Here is a 17,282-nt window from a genome sequence, read left to right as displayed (position 1 = left end):
GCCATATTGCACGACCCTTACCAATTCATTCTTCCAGATTTAAACTTTACAAATGTGATAATTACTGATGATAAAGATTATGGGATAAAGACATGGGTAGCTATATAAAAAAGAAAAGAATTGGCAACAGAAAATAGTTGATTATAATGCGTATTTAACTTTAAATGGACCAATATATCTACATTCCAAGGGATTCTCTATTGTTGATTCAAATCCTGTGTGTATCTGTAGTGGTGACTGAGACAACAGCATTTTGAGATGTCATAAGGAAAGCAGTATACCCATCTCCGGAGTCCACACCATCTCCTCGTGCACCGTCTCCATCAGTGCGTTGACCATGCCGGGGTCCTTTAACACGGCATACACTCCCTTCATGTCCCCGCACATGAAGGTGTTGTGCACGGCCATGTCTCTGCAGCGGACCGGAGGCGGAGCGGCACGGACCTCCTGGAGCCTCCTCTGCTGCTGCCTGGGGGGCAGCCTGGGGGCCCGGGGCAGCGGGGCCCGGGTCATGGCTCTCCTCTCAGCTAGGGCCCGCCGTGCGTTCTCCCAATCCTGGAACTCCTGCTCCAGTCTCAGAGAGCGGAGCGAGGTGGAAGAGAAGGCAAATGTGTCCTTTGACATGATACTGCAAAGTGAGGCTCCAGAAGGTTTTCTTTTTCTTTCCTTTTTTTTAACCAAGTCAGCTATGTCTGAGGGAGGAATGAATGAGACCACAGTGAGTTTATGGCAGCTTCATCTGAGCAGCAGATCCATGTTTTGCACACCCAAAAGCAATACGAGGGCTCAGCCGAGCAGCATTTTGGTAAACAAACCGCGTCACTGGGTGGCAAGGCAATGGAACCCTATGGAGCCCAAGTGGCACGAGGCTTGAGTGGCTGATTCTAGCCAGTTAACTCTGTTTACATTTTAAAAACTGTGACAGTTCACACAACTTTAACACGACATGCATATATTATACATCAAACTCTTGAGCTACTTCTGCTCTCACTCAGAATGTCAAAATATAAGCGATTGCTGCGGGGTCCTGCATTTCTGGGTGGCAAGTGACGTCACGCTGATTCGTCCTATTGACAGTCAATGCTGCTGAAGAACTGGAGTTAAACTAAGGAGGCTACTGTAAGTCAGAGAAACACACAGCTTTTACTCACCCTACCCTGAAACACTTCTGATTCATATGCATGTGGAAACTCAGGCAGAGGTCAAGTAGGCTTTTTAGAGGTATTTAAACGTCCATGCTTAAATGCCATGTTTCCATTGGATGTGTAGGCTATGTAAAGAAGAAACGTCCAAATCAAACGTCCTCTTAGGAGAAGTGCGGACACCGTCGCAAGATTGTTGCTCAAATACAACTTACCGGTAAGCAGCACTAGTTATTAATAGAGAGGAATGCAAGCTGATACTCGGCTGTTGTCAACCGAAATGGTCAGCAGGTGGCAGTGTCGACCCGGCGTGAATCTCCCCAACGTGGTCCAGCAAAGAGACGAAACAAAGGTCAAGATAGTTCACATCCCATTCCAGCCTATGGACGACCTAGGACTATACAGCAGCTAAATTATGCGGATTTAAAGGCATATATAGACAGGTCACATTGCTATCAGGAATAGCCTAGTGCTAAATTGTACTTCAATACTGCATTGTCTCATGGAGAAAGAGGGCTCCAAACAATTTCAGGCGAAGCTCAGTAAATGGAAGTGAAAAAATATTACATTACATTAATTATCAAATAACATAGAATAGCCAGTAGACTAAGTAGGCTATATGAAGGTAAGATCCATGATGTAAGATGCTTGTGTAACTCATCCATATGGAGAAAAATGCATTTCATACTCTATGCTTAAAGATGTATTTCAAAATAGAAAACATTTACATCAAGGGACAAAATGTTTCAGATATAATGTTGTCAGCAGCAGCACACTGAAACAATGCATAGCCTAAATGTCCATTTTCCAAAATAGCCTATGCTTTGAAAGAATGTCATATATTGTATGACATCCTTCTTTAAAATAAATACATGTTTTTCACCAATGTCTGCCAGACAGTATCTAATCCTGAGCAGATTGTGTCTTTGATGACACACACACACACACACACACACACACACACACACACACACACACACACACACACACACACACACACACACACACACACACACACACACACACACACACACACACACACACACACACACACACACACACACACACACACACACACACACACACACACACACACACACACAAGCGGAGTTGCTCTGTCTGTTCACTACCTGGCCAATGACATCCAGATATCATGTCTGGTCAGGAGCATAGGTCAGCAGCAACAGGCGTGACCCAGTTTTCCACAACAAGCGCTCCCACTGCGTGTACACACCGTGACGTCACGCCGTCTCGTCTCGTCGACTGTGTTGATGTGGTTTTTAACGGGCAGCTGCTAAGTAGCATTGCGGCACTCTAAACATGATTTGATTACACATGTAGTAGGTAAGATCATGTATGTTTGTATCTTTTGAACGCGCAAACGTCCACACGACAAGTGTCTGCGTCCATTTCGGAAATTGTTGCGACAAAACAGATTTAACAACGATTGGTGTAGCCTGCGTTAAGCAGGCGAAGGTCGTTTTTCGGCTAACGAGATAGCTTGCAAGCTAGCTCGCTAGCTAGGAACAGCAACAAACACTGTAACACATAACAAGCTAACAGGACATTGGCTAGCTTACACAACGGCTTTCTACGTGAGATTTAGTGGCTAATTGACAAACAAGTCAGGAGAAAACTCTTTACGCGGCCATAATTGGCTTGCTTGGTCGTCTTTAGCTAAATTGGCTGTTCAGACAGTTACACTTCTCTGTTGATCGTCCTCCATTCAGATTTCTGGCATTTTAACGTATCACAAACACAAACTACCTTTTATGACTCGTCGGGCCCCGGTCTACTTTGTTCATCTATTGAATAGGCTATTATTGTTGTTACAATCTGCTATTAACGTTAGAAATCTGATTCTGAGTCCTGTAACGTTCAGCCATGCAAACTGTCACTTTTAGGTGACAGTCACTTTTTTTAATCATTTCATGGGAATTTATCATTCCCAAAATAGGGCACTTGGCTAACTGCATGTTTTGATTGATTTGCATCCCCGAACGTTTGCCATTAAGCAATGAAATACCATGCTAGTGTATTTTTTTAATATTCTAAGTGTAACAACTACTTGTGCCGAATATTTTATCCTGAGCTGTTGTTTTTGTCAAATCGAAATAATTTCCTACATAACAGCGTTGTCCTGATCTGCAGGAATCTTCCTAAGTCGCCCCCCCCCTTTTTTTTTAATACTTACAAAAATCAAACATACTGATTACTGACCACATTAATTTGCCAGAATTTTGAATGAACTTTGGTGTCGTATTGTCTGTCACCAGGCTATTGGCTACATTGTGTTGCATTTGCCCAATATAACTTTATGTATGTGTTGTGTCTTGTCTTCCTCAGGTTTTGAGGACAGAAATGGCGGTGTGTGCACTGACCATGTTGGATGGGATGGGAGATGAGGTGACGGCAGCAGGTGGCGTGTTGCTGCTGGCCCTGGCCCTCGTCTTGGCTTGGCTCTCGACACACGTGGCTGACCGGGGAGACCATATATTGGGCACCATCCTCACTGTAGGGGCCCACGCCTCTCTTATTGGACTGGGAGGTCACGACAGCTACAGTGGAGGGCCTCCCAGCACCGACACTCCTGAACAGCAAACTCCTCCACCTTCACAGGAAAACAAGCCGGAGGACGGTGAGCCGGGGTCTGAGAGAGGAGAGAGTGAAGGAACAGGCGAGGGCGCTGCGGGGATTGGGACAGATCTACTGCTGAACATACAGAGCAAGCAACCGCATACTGGTAGATACCATCCTAATGATGAGGATGACGACGACGACGACATTGATGATGATGAGGAGGATGATGATGAGGAAGACGAGGAGGAGGAGCTGGAGGATGAAGATAAAAAGGTTACCAAACATATCCCACCATTGTCCAACAACGCCCCCACTCCCACCACTACTACCATTTCTGTCCGTTTGAAGTTCCTAAATGACACGGAAGAAGTGGCCGTCCTGAAACCACAGGACACAGTGGGTGTTCTGAAAAGGTTGGTGAAGCAACCCAAAACACCTTCCTCATAGATAAGAATGCAGATGACATGGCAAAAGGCGGCGCCTACAAAGTGTGGTACAAGTGCAAGACCCTATTCAGTTTCTATGAACAAAACAGTAAATCGACATTTTCTGTGGTTGCTTTTTCTGTTCTAATAATGTTAATGGTGTGTAAGTCATTTGTCGATATATGGTTGTCAAACAACATGACAATTAAAAATGTTTTTTTCTTCAAGTGTCACAATGCTAATAGGACTCCTCTTTCTTGAATGGATGTTCGTACAAAGGTTTGTTAGCATTTTGTGATTTATGATAATCCAGTTGTTTGACAGATTACAATGTCAATTAACAACACCATATTAATTTCACATAAATTATTAGAAGACAGAAAATTGAAATTGTAGAAACTGAATGGGATTTCGCATTTTGTAGGTGTGGCCCATTTGAAACATTACGCCAGTCTTACCACCACAGACCTCGGTTGTAACCTGTAAACATGTGTTTGACTGCTCTTTTTCTCTCCTCTCTAGCAAATACTTCTCAGGTCGGGAGCGTCAGATAAAGTTGATCTACCAAGGGCAGTTGCTGCACGATCCCAAAAGGACTCTCTTGTCCCTAAACATTAGCCACAACAGTGTGATCCACTGCCACATCTCCCAGGCACTGCGCGAGGCCAGTCCAGAGGAAGGGGCTCCGTCCGGGACGGGCTCGGGAGCCGGGTCCGGGGTCTCCGGAGGATTCAGGGCTGCAGGTTTGGCCCTCAGCACCAGCAGCCTGGTGGTGCCTGTGTTTGTGGTGATACTGGCTGTAGTGTGGTACTTCCGCATCAACTACAGGCAGTTCTTCACCGCCCCCGCGACCATCTCCCTCGTGGGAGTCACTGTGTTCTTCAGCTTCTTGATCTTCGGGATGCACAGCCGTTGAGAGGCAGACGCGACGCGATAGAAGGAAGCCTTTACTCGCATCTGATTGTTGGCGCTGTTGAGAGGTAGAATAAAAATAACATTAATAGGTGGTGTCTGGAGAGGGAGGGGTTAATCAAACGAGGCCTTGGTGTAGATGCCACATGGCTGACTGGGTTCCTACAGGGCGGGGGTGTGTGTGGGTATGCCTGTGTTTGTGCATGCACCAAGAAGAAACATTATGCGAGAGGTTGTACAGTATATATGGAGTACGGTAACTAATAATCTGCAATCTGTGTTTGTATGAAGTTCAGGTTAAACTGAGCTATCATTTTGCTTCTCTTAAAACATGACACAGTGGCTCATTTCAGTGTCTGGTATGTTTTGCGTCACTCTTTGGCATGATCTTGTCTGCTCTGTGATTGTAACTGGGGATTACGATGATGCGTTCCTGTGCGTCATTCATACATTTCGTCTTTGTTCACTTCTGTGAACATTGCGGTGCGTGTTTCCGTGCAAGAAAACCATCTGCAAAATAGAAAAGCCAAGGGATCACTTGTTGTGCTGGTTAGACTCTTTGTTTCCATTTTTTCTTCTTTGAATGACATGAGCTCTCAGTAACCAAATATGGACTGTAACAGCTGCCATACTGCAAGGCTGAAATTTCCCCAAGTAAATTTGTTGCTTGAAGAACTCCATGGATATTTAGAAATAGTTTAATTTAAATAATCACTAGACTTTAAAATAAACAGTTGAGAAGATTATGTAAATATACTGTGTACTTACTGTAAATAAAATGATAGAATGAATGAATCAGATGAACCTGTATCTGGCACTTGAAAATTTGAGGGGACCTTCTCCCCCCTTTATGCCCTCCTATCTATGTTGGACTGCTCTGGCTTCAGTGCTGACTCAGATTAAAGCATTTCAAACCAAACCGTTGCTTCCCTTTGACTATTTTATTGAACGTGTGTTAACGAGATTTTAATAATGTAAACAGGTAGGGAAACAAGATCTCACTTGCTCACATATTTCCAGTGTAAGTGGAATCTATCCAGATAGCCATTACCCCCTCCATGCCCTTGGGTTTGTGCACTAAAGAAAAGACTCTGGGTGGTGCTTGCTTGCATTTTATTTATATACAAACATCATTTGTATGCATGGAAGTGAAGAAAAATAACCTCACCATCACATGATGTTCATATGCAATAGCCATTCACACATGCACCAACGCGTGCTTGTGCATGAAAACATATTGGAAAGTCCCAACAGTGCATCCTTTGTTATTGCACTCATTGTCAAGACACACTACACAAACAGCCACAAATAAATCGCTGGCCATTCCTCGCCCAATTTCCACACAAAAAAGTGGCGAGAGAATCAAACTGGAACAAAGCATTTTAAAGGACAATGGTTCATCATGATTATTATTAGTGCACATCATAAGATTTAATTTAACTGAAAAGAAGGGGACAAAAGGGGCAAAGAGAACATTGGGATTTTAAGACCAAACTGCATCCAAAACGTAAAAAGCATAACATACTGGAGTGGAAACCAAATCGGTGTCTGAAGTTTTCAATTTTCATTAAATTCCAATTTGAAACATACAAGTTGAATAGATTTCCGTTTATGTTATACACTGATATATACAAATGAAATGCAACTTACGGTACTTGTGCTATGCACTCTTGACTACACAATAATAACTGCTCCTTTCACAGTTAAGTGTGGTTGGGTTTGTGATGACTGTGACAAAAACAAAGACATTAACTGTGAAAGTTCAAAGTATTAGAACAGAGAAATAATATACATTTTGCAAACGAATGAGTCTTGATGTATATGCTATAATTACTATTTTAAGTCAGATGTTGCTGCTAATGCATATTGGATACTGACTCATTCATTCTATTCAGGATTCCTTCCTTCTACACATCATACCACATTCACACATACACAAAAAGTCCACTGGCTCAAAATACAAATATCAAAATCTGCACGTATGCTTGTGACATGCAGTGACAAAAGTTACATAATTATATTTGTTGATGTAAATAAAAAAGTTAAATATTTAAAATGGCACACATAATTCCACAAAAAAGTCACATTCAAGGATGCATAGTTATGTGAAAATATAAATTATCACACACCCACTGACTAATCCACCCGACCACACACACCATGAAGAACAATCAACTGTCCTGCATTCACACTGAACGCAAGTAGGCATACAAAAGAATGCACACACACACAACTGTGCAATACAATGCTATCATTACAAAGCCAATGAGTACTCCAGTATACGTGTCAAGTGTTGCTGTTGAAATCAGTCGCAGCCCACCCGTCTCCCCTCACCAAATCAAAGATGAAACACACAGCCCACCCGTCTCCCCTCACCAAATCAAAGATGAAACCCACACAGCCCATGTGTCTCCCCTCACCAAATCAAAGATGAAACACACAGCCCACCCGTCTCCCCTCACCAAATCAAAGATGAAACCCACACAGCCCATCTGTCTCCCCTCACCAAATCAAAGATGAAACACACAGCCCACCCGTCTCCCCTCACCAAATCAAAGATTAAACACACAGCCCACCCGTCTCCCCTCACCAAATCAAAGATGAAACACACACAGCCCACCCATCTCCCCTCACCAAATCAAAGATGAAACACACACAACCCACCTGTCTCCCCTCACCAAATCAAAGATGAAACACACAGTAGTGGGACAGGTCACATGTCCTACAACACTGGCAGGGTATCTGCAAGTTCCAGAAAGCCAGGTTTAAGACTTATCAAGATCTATGCCACCTGGAATCTGATTAAAAAATAATAATCAAAAAGCTGATTACAATTACTTATTCAAATTAAACATAGCTATTGAAACTTCTGAAACTATAAATTAATAGTATAATGACACTATGAAATTAAATGTTGTATCTGCTGACTGACACATTCAGCATGTTTGTACTAACCCTGTAAGTACAAATTAAGTAATACAACATAAGAAAATAAATGTAATATTTATTTTTAAATAAACTGGCATTACAGGGTGAACAAATTAAGACCCTTAACTGCTGTATTTAAGACCTTTTAATGATTTTTAAGGCCTGAAATTGAACTTTTAAACGACCTGCAGATACCCTGATGGGACTCTGTGGCTGATCACAATTTTTAGAACTGAATTGCATTTATAAAACAATGTGAGGAGAAATCTTTGCCAACATGGAGATACCATATCTTTCAAGGCTGAATGTGACTATTGAGTCAGGTTTCATTCAGTCTCTGTCATTCCTGCTATCATATGGAAGGGGAAGACACAATGCAGGAGAGGCAAGGGGTAGGGTGACAGACAGGCGGGGTTATGCTAGTTTAAGTCATTGTAGATACTGGGAATAGAATGTGCTGGGAGTTTGGGCCTCTTCTTTTTGGTTGATAAACTGAGATTACTCTGAGAACTGCTGCTGCTGCCTCCTCCCATCAGACACCCACTCCCTCCTCCTCCACCTCCACCTCCACTGCTATTTAAACCCAGAGACGTCCTCTTCTTCTTCTTGGGCCTCCTCGAGTCTGAATGGTTGGTGCCTGTGAGAGGGACAGAATACAGCCATATCCAAGTAGCATCACTATCAAACAAGCATTCATGATGAGCTACGACCAGCATGCCACTTTGAAAAGGACCGGGCCAGCAGGGACGTTTTGAGGGGAAATCCAAATCAGATGGGGGATGGGGCTTATGAAAGGAGCTCCTATTCACTTCTACACACACAATGTTTTGTTTTATTTTATTTCTTATTTTTGGGGATCGACTGACAAACAGACTCCTTACTGGCTTTGGATGAGGCAGAGTCAGTGGGTGAGATATCGGGGGAGTCTTCCCACTGCAGGCGGCTCAACAGGACCTGTCCCTCTGGAATGTCGTAGCTGTCACTCATCTCCACCACAGCATTTGCATCGGGCAGCGACGGCCTACCGCATCAAACCCAGACACAGTCGCATCAAGTTACAATGGAAGCAAAACTCACACATTCAATTCACAGATTAAAAACACAACACTCAGTGTTGTGTTTCTGACAGGAGTTAAAGGAGCAATAAGTAAAATGTGGGACGGTGCGATGAGCAGGTGACTGGCATCGATATGGTAGTGCAGTATTTTGCATGGTGATATTACATCTTCACTAGACTCCAATTAGCTCAAATTAGCAAGCTTATTTGCTCTACTCTAGGGCATTCAGGACTACTGCATTTTAATGTAGTAGTCATTGACTACTCCCAATAAATAGTCCACTACTCATGAAGAGATATAGGCCCCTATCGTTGCATCGGCGCTGTTTCTAGGCCGAGTGCCTGGCGCAGCGCAAATCAGTGGGCGTGGACCAGCGCACTTGATATCTTGGTCTTGGCGCTAGACGCAGCCTCAACCATTACAACCACGCCTTTTAAGCGTAAAATTATGCACCGTCAGTTCATTGGATAAGTGCAATAAACGAATCGCATGCTTGCCTTTTAAGCTCCATTCCAGTGGTCCAACAAAACCAGACGAAAGCCAAGCGCTCTGCCCCCCCCCCTCCCTTCATCCAGTCTGTCTGTCTCCATATTATAGGATATTATTCCATATTATTATGCTTCTCAAACCAATCTAACTGCAGTTTAAATACTGCAAGCATGTAAATACGCTACACTATAGCAAGATCAAAGTGAAAAGAATGTTCTAAATGCATCAGCTACAAAAATATAGCCTATCCCTATATGATGAGATTCATTTTATATTGGTGAAAGTTTGTCCAGAAAGATATCGTTTTCTCTCCCCTGCTGCAGGTAGAATGATGCACATAAATATACCCTACATTATGTAAAGTCATTGCATAAATGTGTTTTTATTGTAAAACTAAATGTGAAGTAGGGCCAAGTTATTGGAGCGGACATCACAGTATAGCACATGACAGAAGCGCATTCCGCTGTCACTTATCTAAATCACGTTAAATCCACAAAGGGTATATATAGGCTCAAGAGGACATATATGTTTCACATAGGGTGGTGTTTCATTTCGATGTTTTATTTGGTCCAATATTGAAATGTTCTACAATTGCAGGTTGTCTTACCATTACACATTATTTTAGATCTACCTTTTATATCTATTTCGGCTCATTTGGTTGCTATTTAGTAGCGAAATGGAGGACCCAATTGCATGCTGGGACATTCACAGGCAGTAAACTTACAACTGCTATTTCCTATGGGAAGCTGGGTGCTGCTATGTGTTGTGTCTGTCTGAGCGAGGGAGTCAGAGAGAGAGAGAAGGGTGACAGAGAAGAGGCAGAAGAGCACTGGCGCACTGAATAGGCCTGGTTTCAGAGAGAGACAGAGAAGGGTGACAGGGGAGAGGCAGAAGAGCACTCCTTGACACTGGCGCACTGAATAGGCCTGCTTTTCAAAGGCGCAAAGCGCTAAATGTACGCCAGGTCGGAAGATATCAGTAGGCCGGTATTTAGCGCCGACACGCCCACTTTGGCCCATTCTGGGACTGCGCCACGCCCATTCGGCCTAAAGCGCATTTGGCAGCGTAAAGCCATATTGATATCGTCCCAAAACAGGCGCAAGGCACGTTTTTTTGCGTTTAAGGCCCGTTTTAGCGCCGAAGGCCTGTGGGAGAATAGGGGCCCTGGTGTATATATATAAATAGATATTTTCCCACAATAAAAATGGTCAAGTCTCATCAAAAAGGTCTCAAAAACAATCAGTAAAGGGTTAACTAATGTAGGTGGGACCAACCTGGGAGTATGTGAAATAGCCACTAAACCCCAGCAACTTGTCTGAGCTGGAGATACTGACTGTTTGGCTGTAGTAACAACAGACGGGAGTCTTTCCATCTCTAAATACCTTAAATTCAGTTATAATCTAGAAAATGATTGTTCAAACAAATCTGTCCAATGTATTTATTTATATTGTTTATTCCTAAAACCACAGATGAATGATAAGTCAACTATGATGCACAGAGTCAACTAGTGGTTTTGATAGTTGGCTAGTCGACTAGTCTGTGAACCCCCAACTCTAATGTGAAAATAGAGGTGGGGGGAGAAGGAGAGACTTGTGCAGGAGACAAGTTCTAACAATGTCGCTGCGATTCCTACTGGTTGCCGATAGATCGTCGTTGACAATAAAAGTCATAGATGACTTAATGCCCCTTTAACTGTGCTATACACTACTGTTGGATGTTAGTACAACAATGCCTTGGTTATTAAAATGGCAGTAAGCAACCGATGAACCGGTACTTGTACTGCTTGCAAAGAAAATGCAGCGTTTGGTACCAGAGTATTCACAACACCGTCCACCAGTATTATCCTGTTCATCTCATTGGCAAGAGGAACCTGACATACATTAGAAAACACTGATCAAAACACCTGCACCATGAGGGTCACAACATGCACAGAGCTCTAAGTAGTGAATGTCATTTTTGTCTAAGTACACCGTGTCTACATTTCTGCTTGTCCACCATTGTCATCCGAGGTTTCTAAGAGGGAGGGGGAGGACTGGAAGGATGGGAATGGGGGGGTTGGGGGGTGCACACTCACGCAGACAGCCCCAGGAGGAACACCCTTACGGCCCTCCTCTGCTCGTCCGTGTGCTGGGGGCACCGCTGGGACCTGGTGGGACACAAGGTGGCGGCGCGTTACACATCCCTGCCTGCCCAGGGCCGCAGGAAGTGAGGCAAGTAGGACAGACGGCAGCAGGCACAGTCAGTGACCAATCAAGATGGGGCAGGCATAATGAGGTGTTAAAGGGTTAAGATGTTACAGAGATTGGTCAGTGACGGGTCCTCCGTTGTCCAATCAGAAAAGAGGATTGGGCTAATGGTCTAATCTCTGTAGGCTTTGTTTTTGTGTAAATAACAAGCCAATAATTGGTCCAAATTAACTGAAAGCACGCTTCATATGAAACAAAATGGAAATATATGGAATATAAGTCACATCCAGTCGCCACTTGTGTACCCGTTAAGTTAGTCCCAACACACATGATCACTTTCATGAACACACAGATGAAACTGATCATGTTTTTGAGCTTCCACATGCAACCAGCCTTACAAGTCAGACTTAAAGAATGAAACAGAACATCGCAAAGGAAGGTCAGAACAACATCTGGGCAAATACTACCTGGGTCCATCTTATACCATCCCAGACTATTAGCTAGAGTGGCAATAGAGTACTGCAGGCATGATGTAATTTTGTAGTCGGAAGGCGGCGGAAGTCCAGGACATGTTGGATCTTCAGGGGGAAAGTGAATGGGGTTTTAGAATGGGGATTTGCGCTTAAATTGCATAAAATAACATCTGTGGTTAACAAGAGTTTATTGGAGTGGTAATTTGTGTTCAGCAGGACAATCTTCACAAACGTGAATTACTTTTATGACTTTTGCAGAGTTTTCTGAAAATCGTGTAAAAAAAAAACACATTTACGCTTTCACGTTTCTGAAGATTATCCTGCTGAACACAAATTACCACTCCCATAAACTTTTGTTAACCACAGACCTTATTTTATGCATTTAAGTGAAATCCCCATTCTAAAACCCCATTCACTTTTACCCTGAAGATCCAACATGCTTCTTCCGGACTCATTCCTGCGGTGCTCTATAGCAGACTGGTTTACAACACTTCATGTCAGAAAGAGCAGAAAGGAATCATTGGTCAGAGTTTGTGTGTCGGTCATCATTACCTGGTGCACATCTTCTTGGTGTGCTCAGAGATCACCCCACATTGCTGTGGAAATAATCACTAGTTAATGATCAACATTTGCATAATATTTATTAACAGAAGAAAAGTAGTAATAACCTCACAGAAACTGGCGGTGTGTGAGGAGAGTTAGATGCTTAGCTGGGTTGATAAGACTTACTCACCGTGGTTAAAAGGGATCTCAGTTCATCAGGGCCTAATGCTTCATAACTGATGCCGGGGTTGTAGTTGTACTGTAGTGAAACAAACATAACAGCAGCACTTGTCAATACTCTGCTGCGTGTTTGAAATACAAGGCAGGGGAACTTTGTGATCTTCTAAGTATGGTAATATTAGTTAAGGAGGAACTTGTCACCTTGTACGGCTCGGTGTTGACGCTGCTTCCAAGCTCACCTGAAAAAGAAGAAGCACAAAACTGCTAGGCATCATCGTTCATAAAGCCACACCCACCATCAAAACCATTCAAATATCATATATAAAGGTTAATACAATTCAATTATCTGGAATGGAATCTTGAATCTTAATAAATTCACAATTGCAACTTTGAAATACAAATATTACTGAGGAAATTAAGTTAGAAAATTTGGATTTATACTATTTTGCCTATTTAGCTACATTTCGTATTTCTTAACAAATTTACAGGGATGCTCTTTGACAGTGTGAATACTAGTTTTCTTCGCGTTTCTGGGAATCTACTCTAGATTTTGTTGCTTGTCAACATTCTTCATCGAAATCAACAGGGATTAAAGCTACGAGCTTGATAACTAGCTTGCAGTTAGCAGTACCTGGTCACGGTGTTTTGAATGAGGGATTATAACAACATATTTTCTGGGGAGACTTAACTGCAAAAACAAGAGCTACCCCGCAGCCATCTGACAAGTGCCTGTTGCAAAATAAAATAAAATAGGGCAATACATCAAAATGTCAAGCTAACGAGCCAATGGAGCCCCTCCAGTGGAGGCTGGCACCAGTTTAATTGCTTTTATTTATTCCATCTGTTCTGCGGTTATGATCACAAACAAGGCCGACACATCAAAAAGGAAACAAAGCAAATCAGAGCTTAAATAAAATATGAATGCGTAAATAAGTACAAATGCAAGGCTTTACAGTGTAAAGTACATAATGATTCACAAGTGGCTTTGAACCCAATTAATTATGGGCTGAACCAGATATTCTCTTGCTCAGTCACAGTCCTTATCACTTCTAAAACAGAATAAACTATACCAAATTCAATTTTCATAACATGAATACAAACCCATAAGCAAATAAATTGTTCAACATCCCAATTTATTGCACATCGTTATCAGTCCGTTTATTCTACCTACGAGCTGTATGCACCATGCACGTTAAAATCATAAAAGAAAGCTGAATCTCTGCAGAAATCCACCAGTCTTATGGTCCTTGTGTATATATCCTCCTATCCTAACACTGCTGACAGTTTTCCCCTGTATAAGTTAAACTAAGAGGTATGCTTTTTGCTTAAATATCCCGTCCATCGCTCCTAACCTTTCATCTATTCTACAATATAGCGTGGTGGTAAAATGCACTCGTAATAATGGGAGATTAGATCAGGATCATGTCTCTTCCAATGAATTCATTAGATGTTGTCCGATGTTAGCACAATTTCTTCCTTATTGGATCTCTTCTGTCACTCTCTCGTATGTAAGCTCTATTTCATGGGCCACGCCATTGCCCTATTTAATTAAGAAGAAGTATCTTGTATATTATGTTTGTTTTTTATATTCTGAGTTTTTAAAATACTCACCATTTTTATGTTTGAGAGATTTGGATCTTCTCGGTGAATTTGGATTCTGCATGAAAAACAACATTCACGTTAGATTCATCTCTATATGCTAATCTAAACATAAAAAAGAGATATCTCAAATGTTTATATGACCATATACAAAACTAAGAGGATACTGAAAATACAGAAAGTATGACAGACACGAATATATTATATGTATTTGATGTAATACAATATATTTTTGTTTTCTTGTACTGAAGCCAAACAAAAAGTGAACATAAAAAAGTTCTATACATCTTATACAACTGTACATCTTTGAAAAAGGGGAGTTGAAAAGAATGCAAAAAAAAATACCTTATCTGACTTCCTCTTCTTGGCTGTATAAGAGAGAAAGAAAACAGCATCTTAACTACAGGTTCATCAACAATCCTCTCTTTTCCAGTAGATTCTGGCTGAACTATTTTGAAGTGCTCACCTTTTTTCTCTGCTCCATACGACCAGTCATTGTCATTGAGGTCATCATTGTCTTCCTGATCACTCTCTGATTTGCTCATGTTGTTATTGGTGGCTAGCCTGTTAAGCAGGGGGAAATAAAAGATCAACAAAATAAAAGAGAATCGTTCACACACATTTTGCAATATGATGACAGCCAGTTTTTAATGCCCTTTACTGCCTGACCTGCGGCTGGCAATGCGACTGCTGTTGCGTCCCATGCCCAGGCATTTTTCCAAGTGTGGGGCGAAGCGAGAAGCTGCGATTAATCTTTTGCAGTTGGGGCACTCACATTCCTTGTTCTTCCACTGATTGTACACTTGCCCAAATATGTCCACTCCTGGCTGATCCACAATTTCTATGAGAGGAATGAGCGTACATGAGCAAAACACACCGAAGGCAAAGGGGGAGAAAGGGACCAGACGCAACCGTAAGTGGAGGCACCAACCAAACTCCTTCATGCTCTCTTGGTCCGTCTCATCCAAGAAGAAATAGCCCTGCTTCACAGCACGATGAACCTCAAAACACAGGCCCAAACAGGCATCCTCCACCAGGTCAGAGTAGATGTCATGGACCAAGGCCTACAACATGAGGAAGACATTTTTACTCCAAATATAAAACTGCAGTGAGATTTAAAAAATATATAGCCTATATATGTGGAGGCAAATAATATGTAAATGTATGAGAGACACGGTAGATGAAGAATGATTAAATTTGGCATCAATGTCGTGTCCATTCCCTCACCTCTAGCTTGGTGTTGTCTGGGCCTGACAGGGGCATATCCTCCATTTTCATTTGAAAAACTGTGTGGGAAATCTTGATAGCAAGCCAACGAGGTATTAGCCTGTGTATTTTTGGACATGGAAGAGAAAAAAATACAGTACTCTGATGAGAAGCGGTGGGATGACAACAGAAAATAAGGGGGGTGGGGGGTGACCCAGCAACCCCTGTATTTAGGTGTTCCAGTGTCAGGGCTCCCATTAATGTTATTGGTTACACCTGCTTTACAACCTAAAACGATTGCTGTGAAAAGGGCCTAAAATGGTTCCATCTCTCCATTCTGTTGAGGGAAGAAAAGTCATTTGGAACTAACGCTACGGCATATAAATTCATGTAAATTATCCTTTTGGCAGACCCCTTACTTTCCAGTCTGTGTGAGATATATAGACGGATCTAATTTGACATTGTTGACAACATAAACATTGTAAATTGCCCTGGCCCTAGCTTACTTCCTGTTTGCTAGTTTGAGATTAAAAGAAGTGCGTGTGTGGTTTCTTTATGCGAAATACTCTGACACGACGTTATAACGTTATTTTCTTTTATTTCAGCACAGTGTTTCCTCTTACCCTGTCACACCGCAAACTCAGCCCAAGCCAGACAGCTGTTGTGGCGGCATCACCGTGTAAATCTATGTAAACATATTACCAGTCGGCCAGTCCCGCAACAACGTCCATCGTCATGTTTAACGCTACTGTCTATGGCTACGAACAACCTCGTTTGAAGTGTTGCTGTTGTGTCGCAGATGGCAGGCGAGGTTACGTTGTAACGGCTTGTCACCCACACGAGAGGAGGCCGACCAGTGTAGAACCGCCGACAAAAACGCAATAAAAAACTTCCGGTCACAGCTTTCAAAATAGAATCCTACTCTCAGGTGACGTAATGCAACCTGTGGCCATTGCCTGTGGCTGGCATTTTTCTGGATGTAGCGTTAAGAAGCACGCTACATTATGAGACTATTCATTTTTACTTTTCTGAATGGACACGCACCTACACGACGACTTGTTGTTTATAGGTAGCTACTAGCTAGCTATTATGCGCACGCAGCGATCAGCCGTCGTTGCTAGATCTTGGTTGACGCAACTGGAAAGCCTCTAGTTCAGTATTTTATTTTTTGAAGGCAAAATTAGTTCCGGTCTTGTTCTGGTTCTCTGGCTGCAGCTTGACGCATGCCGGAGGCGGAGGTTTACCCACCTTCCGCTCAGACATCAATAAACGAATACAGGATTTATCTATTATCAGCGATCCATTAGCTGAGCCTGAGCCATGCTGTAGGCTACTGACGTGACGTTCTCATATCCAGGCAGAGGTGGTGGATAATTTAAGATAGAGAGACCACACTGGATTTGACATCTCTGCTCATATCTTCTAACAATAAAATGTGTTTACTGTATCTCATTGGGTCAATTCTCTGTTTGTTCGCCCCCCTCCACAGACCACAGGAATATCCATGTTCTGATATTTAGAGATGATCTCACTTGCCCACTGCAGCAAAATATAACACATA

The 17,282-nt window shown here is 42.5% G+C and overlaps 3 protein-coding genes across 3 annotated transcripts in view; 1 reads left to right on the top strand and 2 right to left on the bottom strand.

Moving 5' to 3' along the window:
* asb16 (ankyrin repeat and SOCS box containing 16) overlaps positions 1-624 on the bottom strand; it is a gene marked incomplete at both ends in the record, with an annotated part of 3,191 nt that extends 2,567 nt beyond the window's left edge. The window contains one exon of the mRNA XM_083648915.1: positions 282-624. Coding sequence (XP_083505041.1) covers positions 282-624 — 343 coding nt within the window. The remainder of the gene's footprint in view (positions 1-281) is intronic.
* A 1,651-nt stretch (positions 625-2,275) lies between these two features.
* On the top strand, positions 2,276-5,950 carry tmub2 (transmembrane and ubiquitin-like domain containing 2). Its single transcript, XM_083650240.1, has 3 exons — positions 2,276-2,486; positions 3,489-4,135; positions 4,670-5,950. The coding sequence occupies exons 2-3, from the start codon at positions 3,504-3,506 to the stop codon at positions 5,061-5,063; spliced, it is 1,026 nt and encodes a 341-aa protein (XP_083506366.1). The 5' UTR covers positions 2,276-2,486; positions 3,489-3,503; the 3' UTR covers positions 5,064-5,950.
* A 1,719-nt stretch (positions 5,951-7,669) lies between these two features.
* atxn7l3a (ataxin 7 like 3a) lies at positions 7,670-16,563 on the bottom strand. Its single transcript, XM_083648733.1, has 13 exons — positions 16,345-16,563; positions 15,743-15,842; positions 15,447-15,579; positions 15,185-15,356; positions 14,982-15,079; positions 14,861-14,883; positions 14,528-14,573; positions 13,118-13,155; positions 12,927-12,995; positions 12,746-12,789; positions 11,609-11,680; positions 8,869-9,008; positions 7,670-8,624 (listed from the first exon to the last, which is right to left on the bottom strand). The coding sequence occupies exons 2-13, from the start codon at positions 15,791-15,793 to the stop codon at positions 8,407-8,409; spliced, it is 1,104 nt and encodes a 367-aa protein (XP_083504859.1). The 5' UTR covers positions 15,794-15,842; positions 16,345-16,563; the 3' UTR covers positions 7,670-8,406.
* Between the last annotated feature and the right edge of the window lie 719 nt (positions 16,564-17,282).

The sequence above is a fragment of the Poromitra crassiceps genome, assembly GCF_964638095.1.
Source record: "Poromitra crassiceps genome assembly, chromosome: 13".
NCBI lineage: Eukaryota > Metazoa > Chordata > Actinopteri > Beryciformes > Melamphaidae > Poromitra > Poromitra crassiceps.
This window is presented reverse-complemented; position numbering and strand designations above follow the sequence as displayed.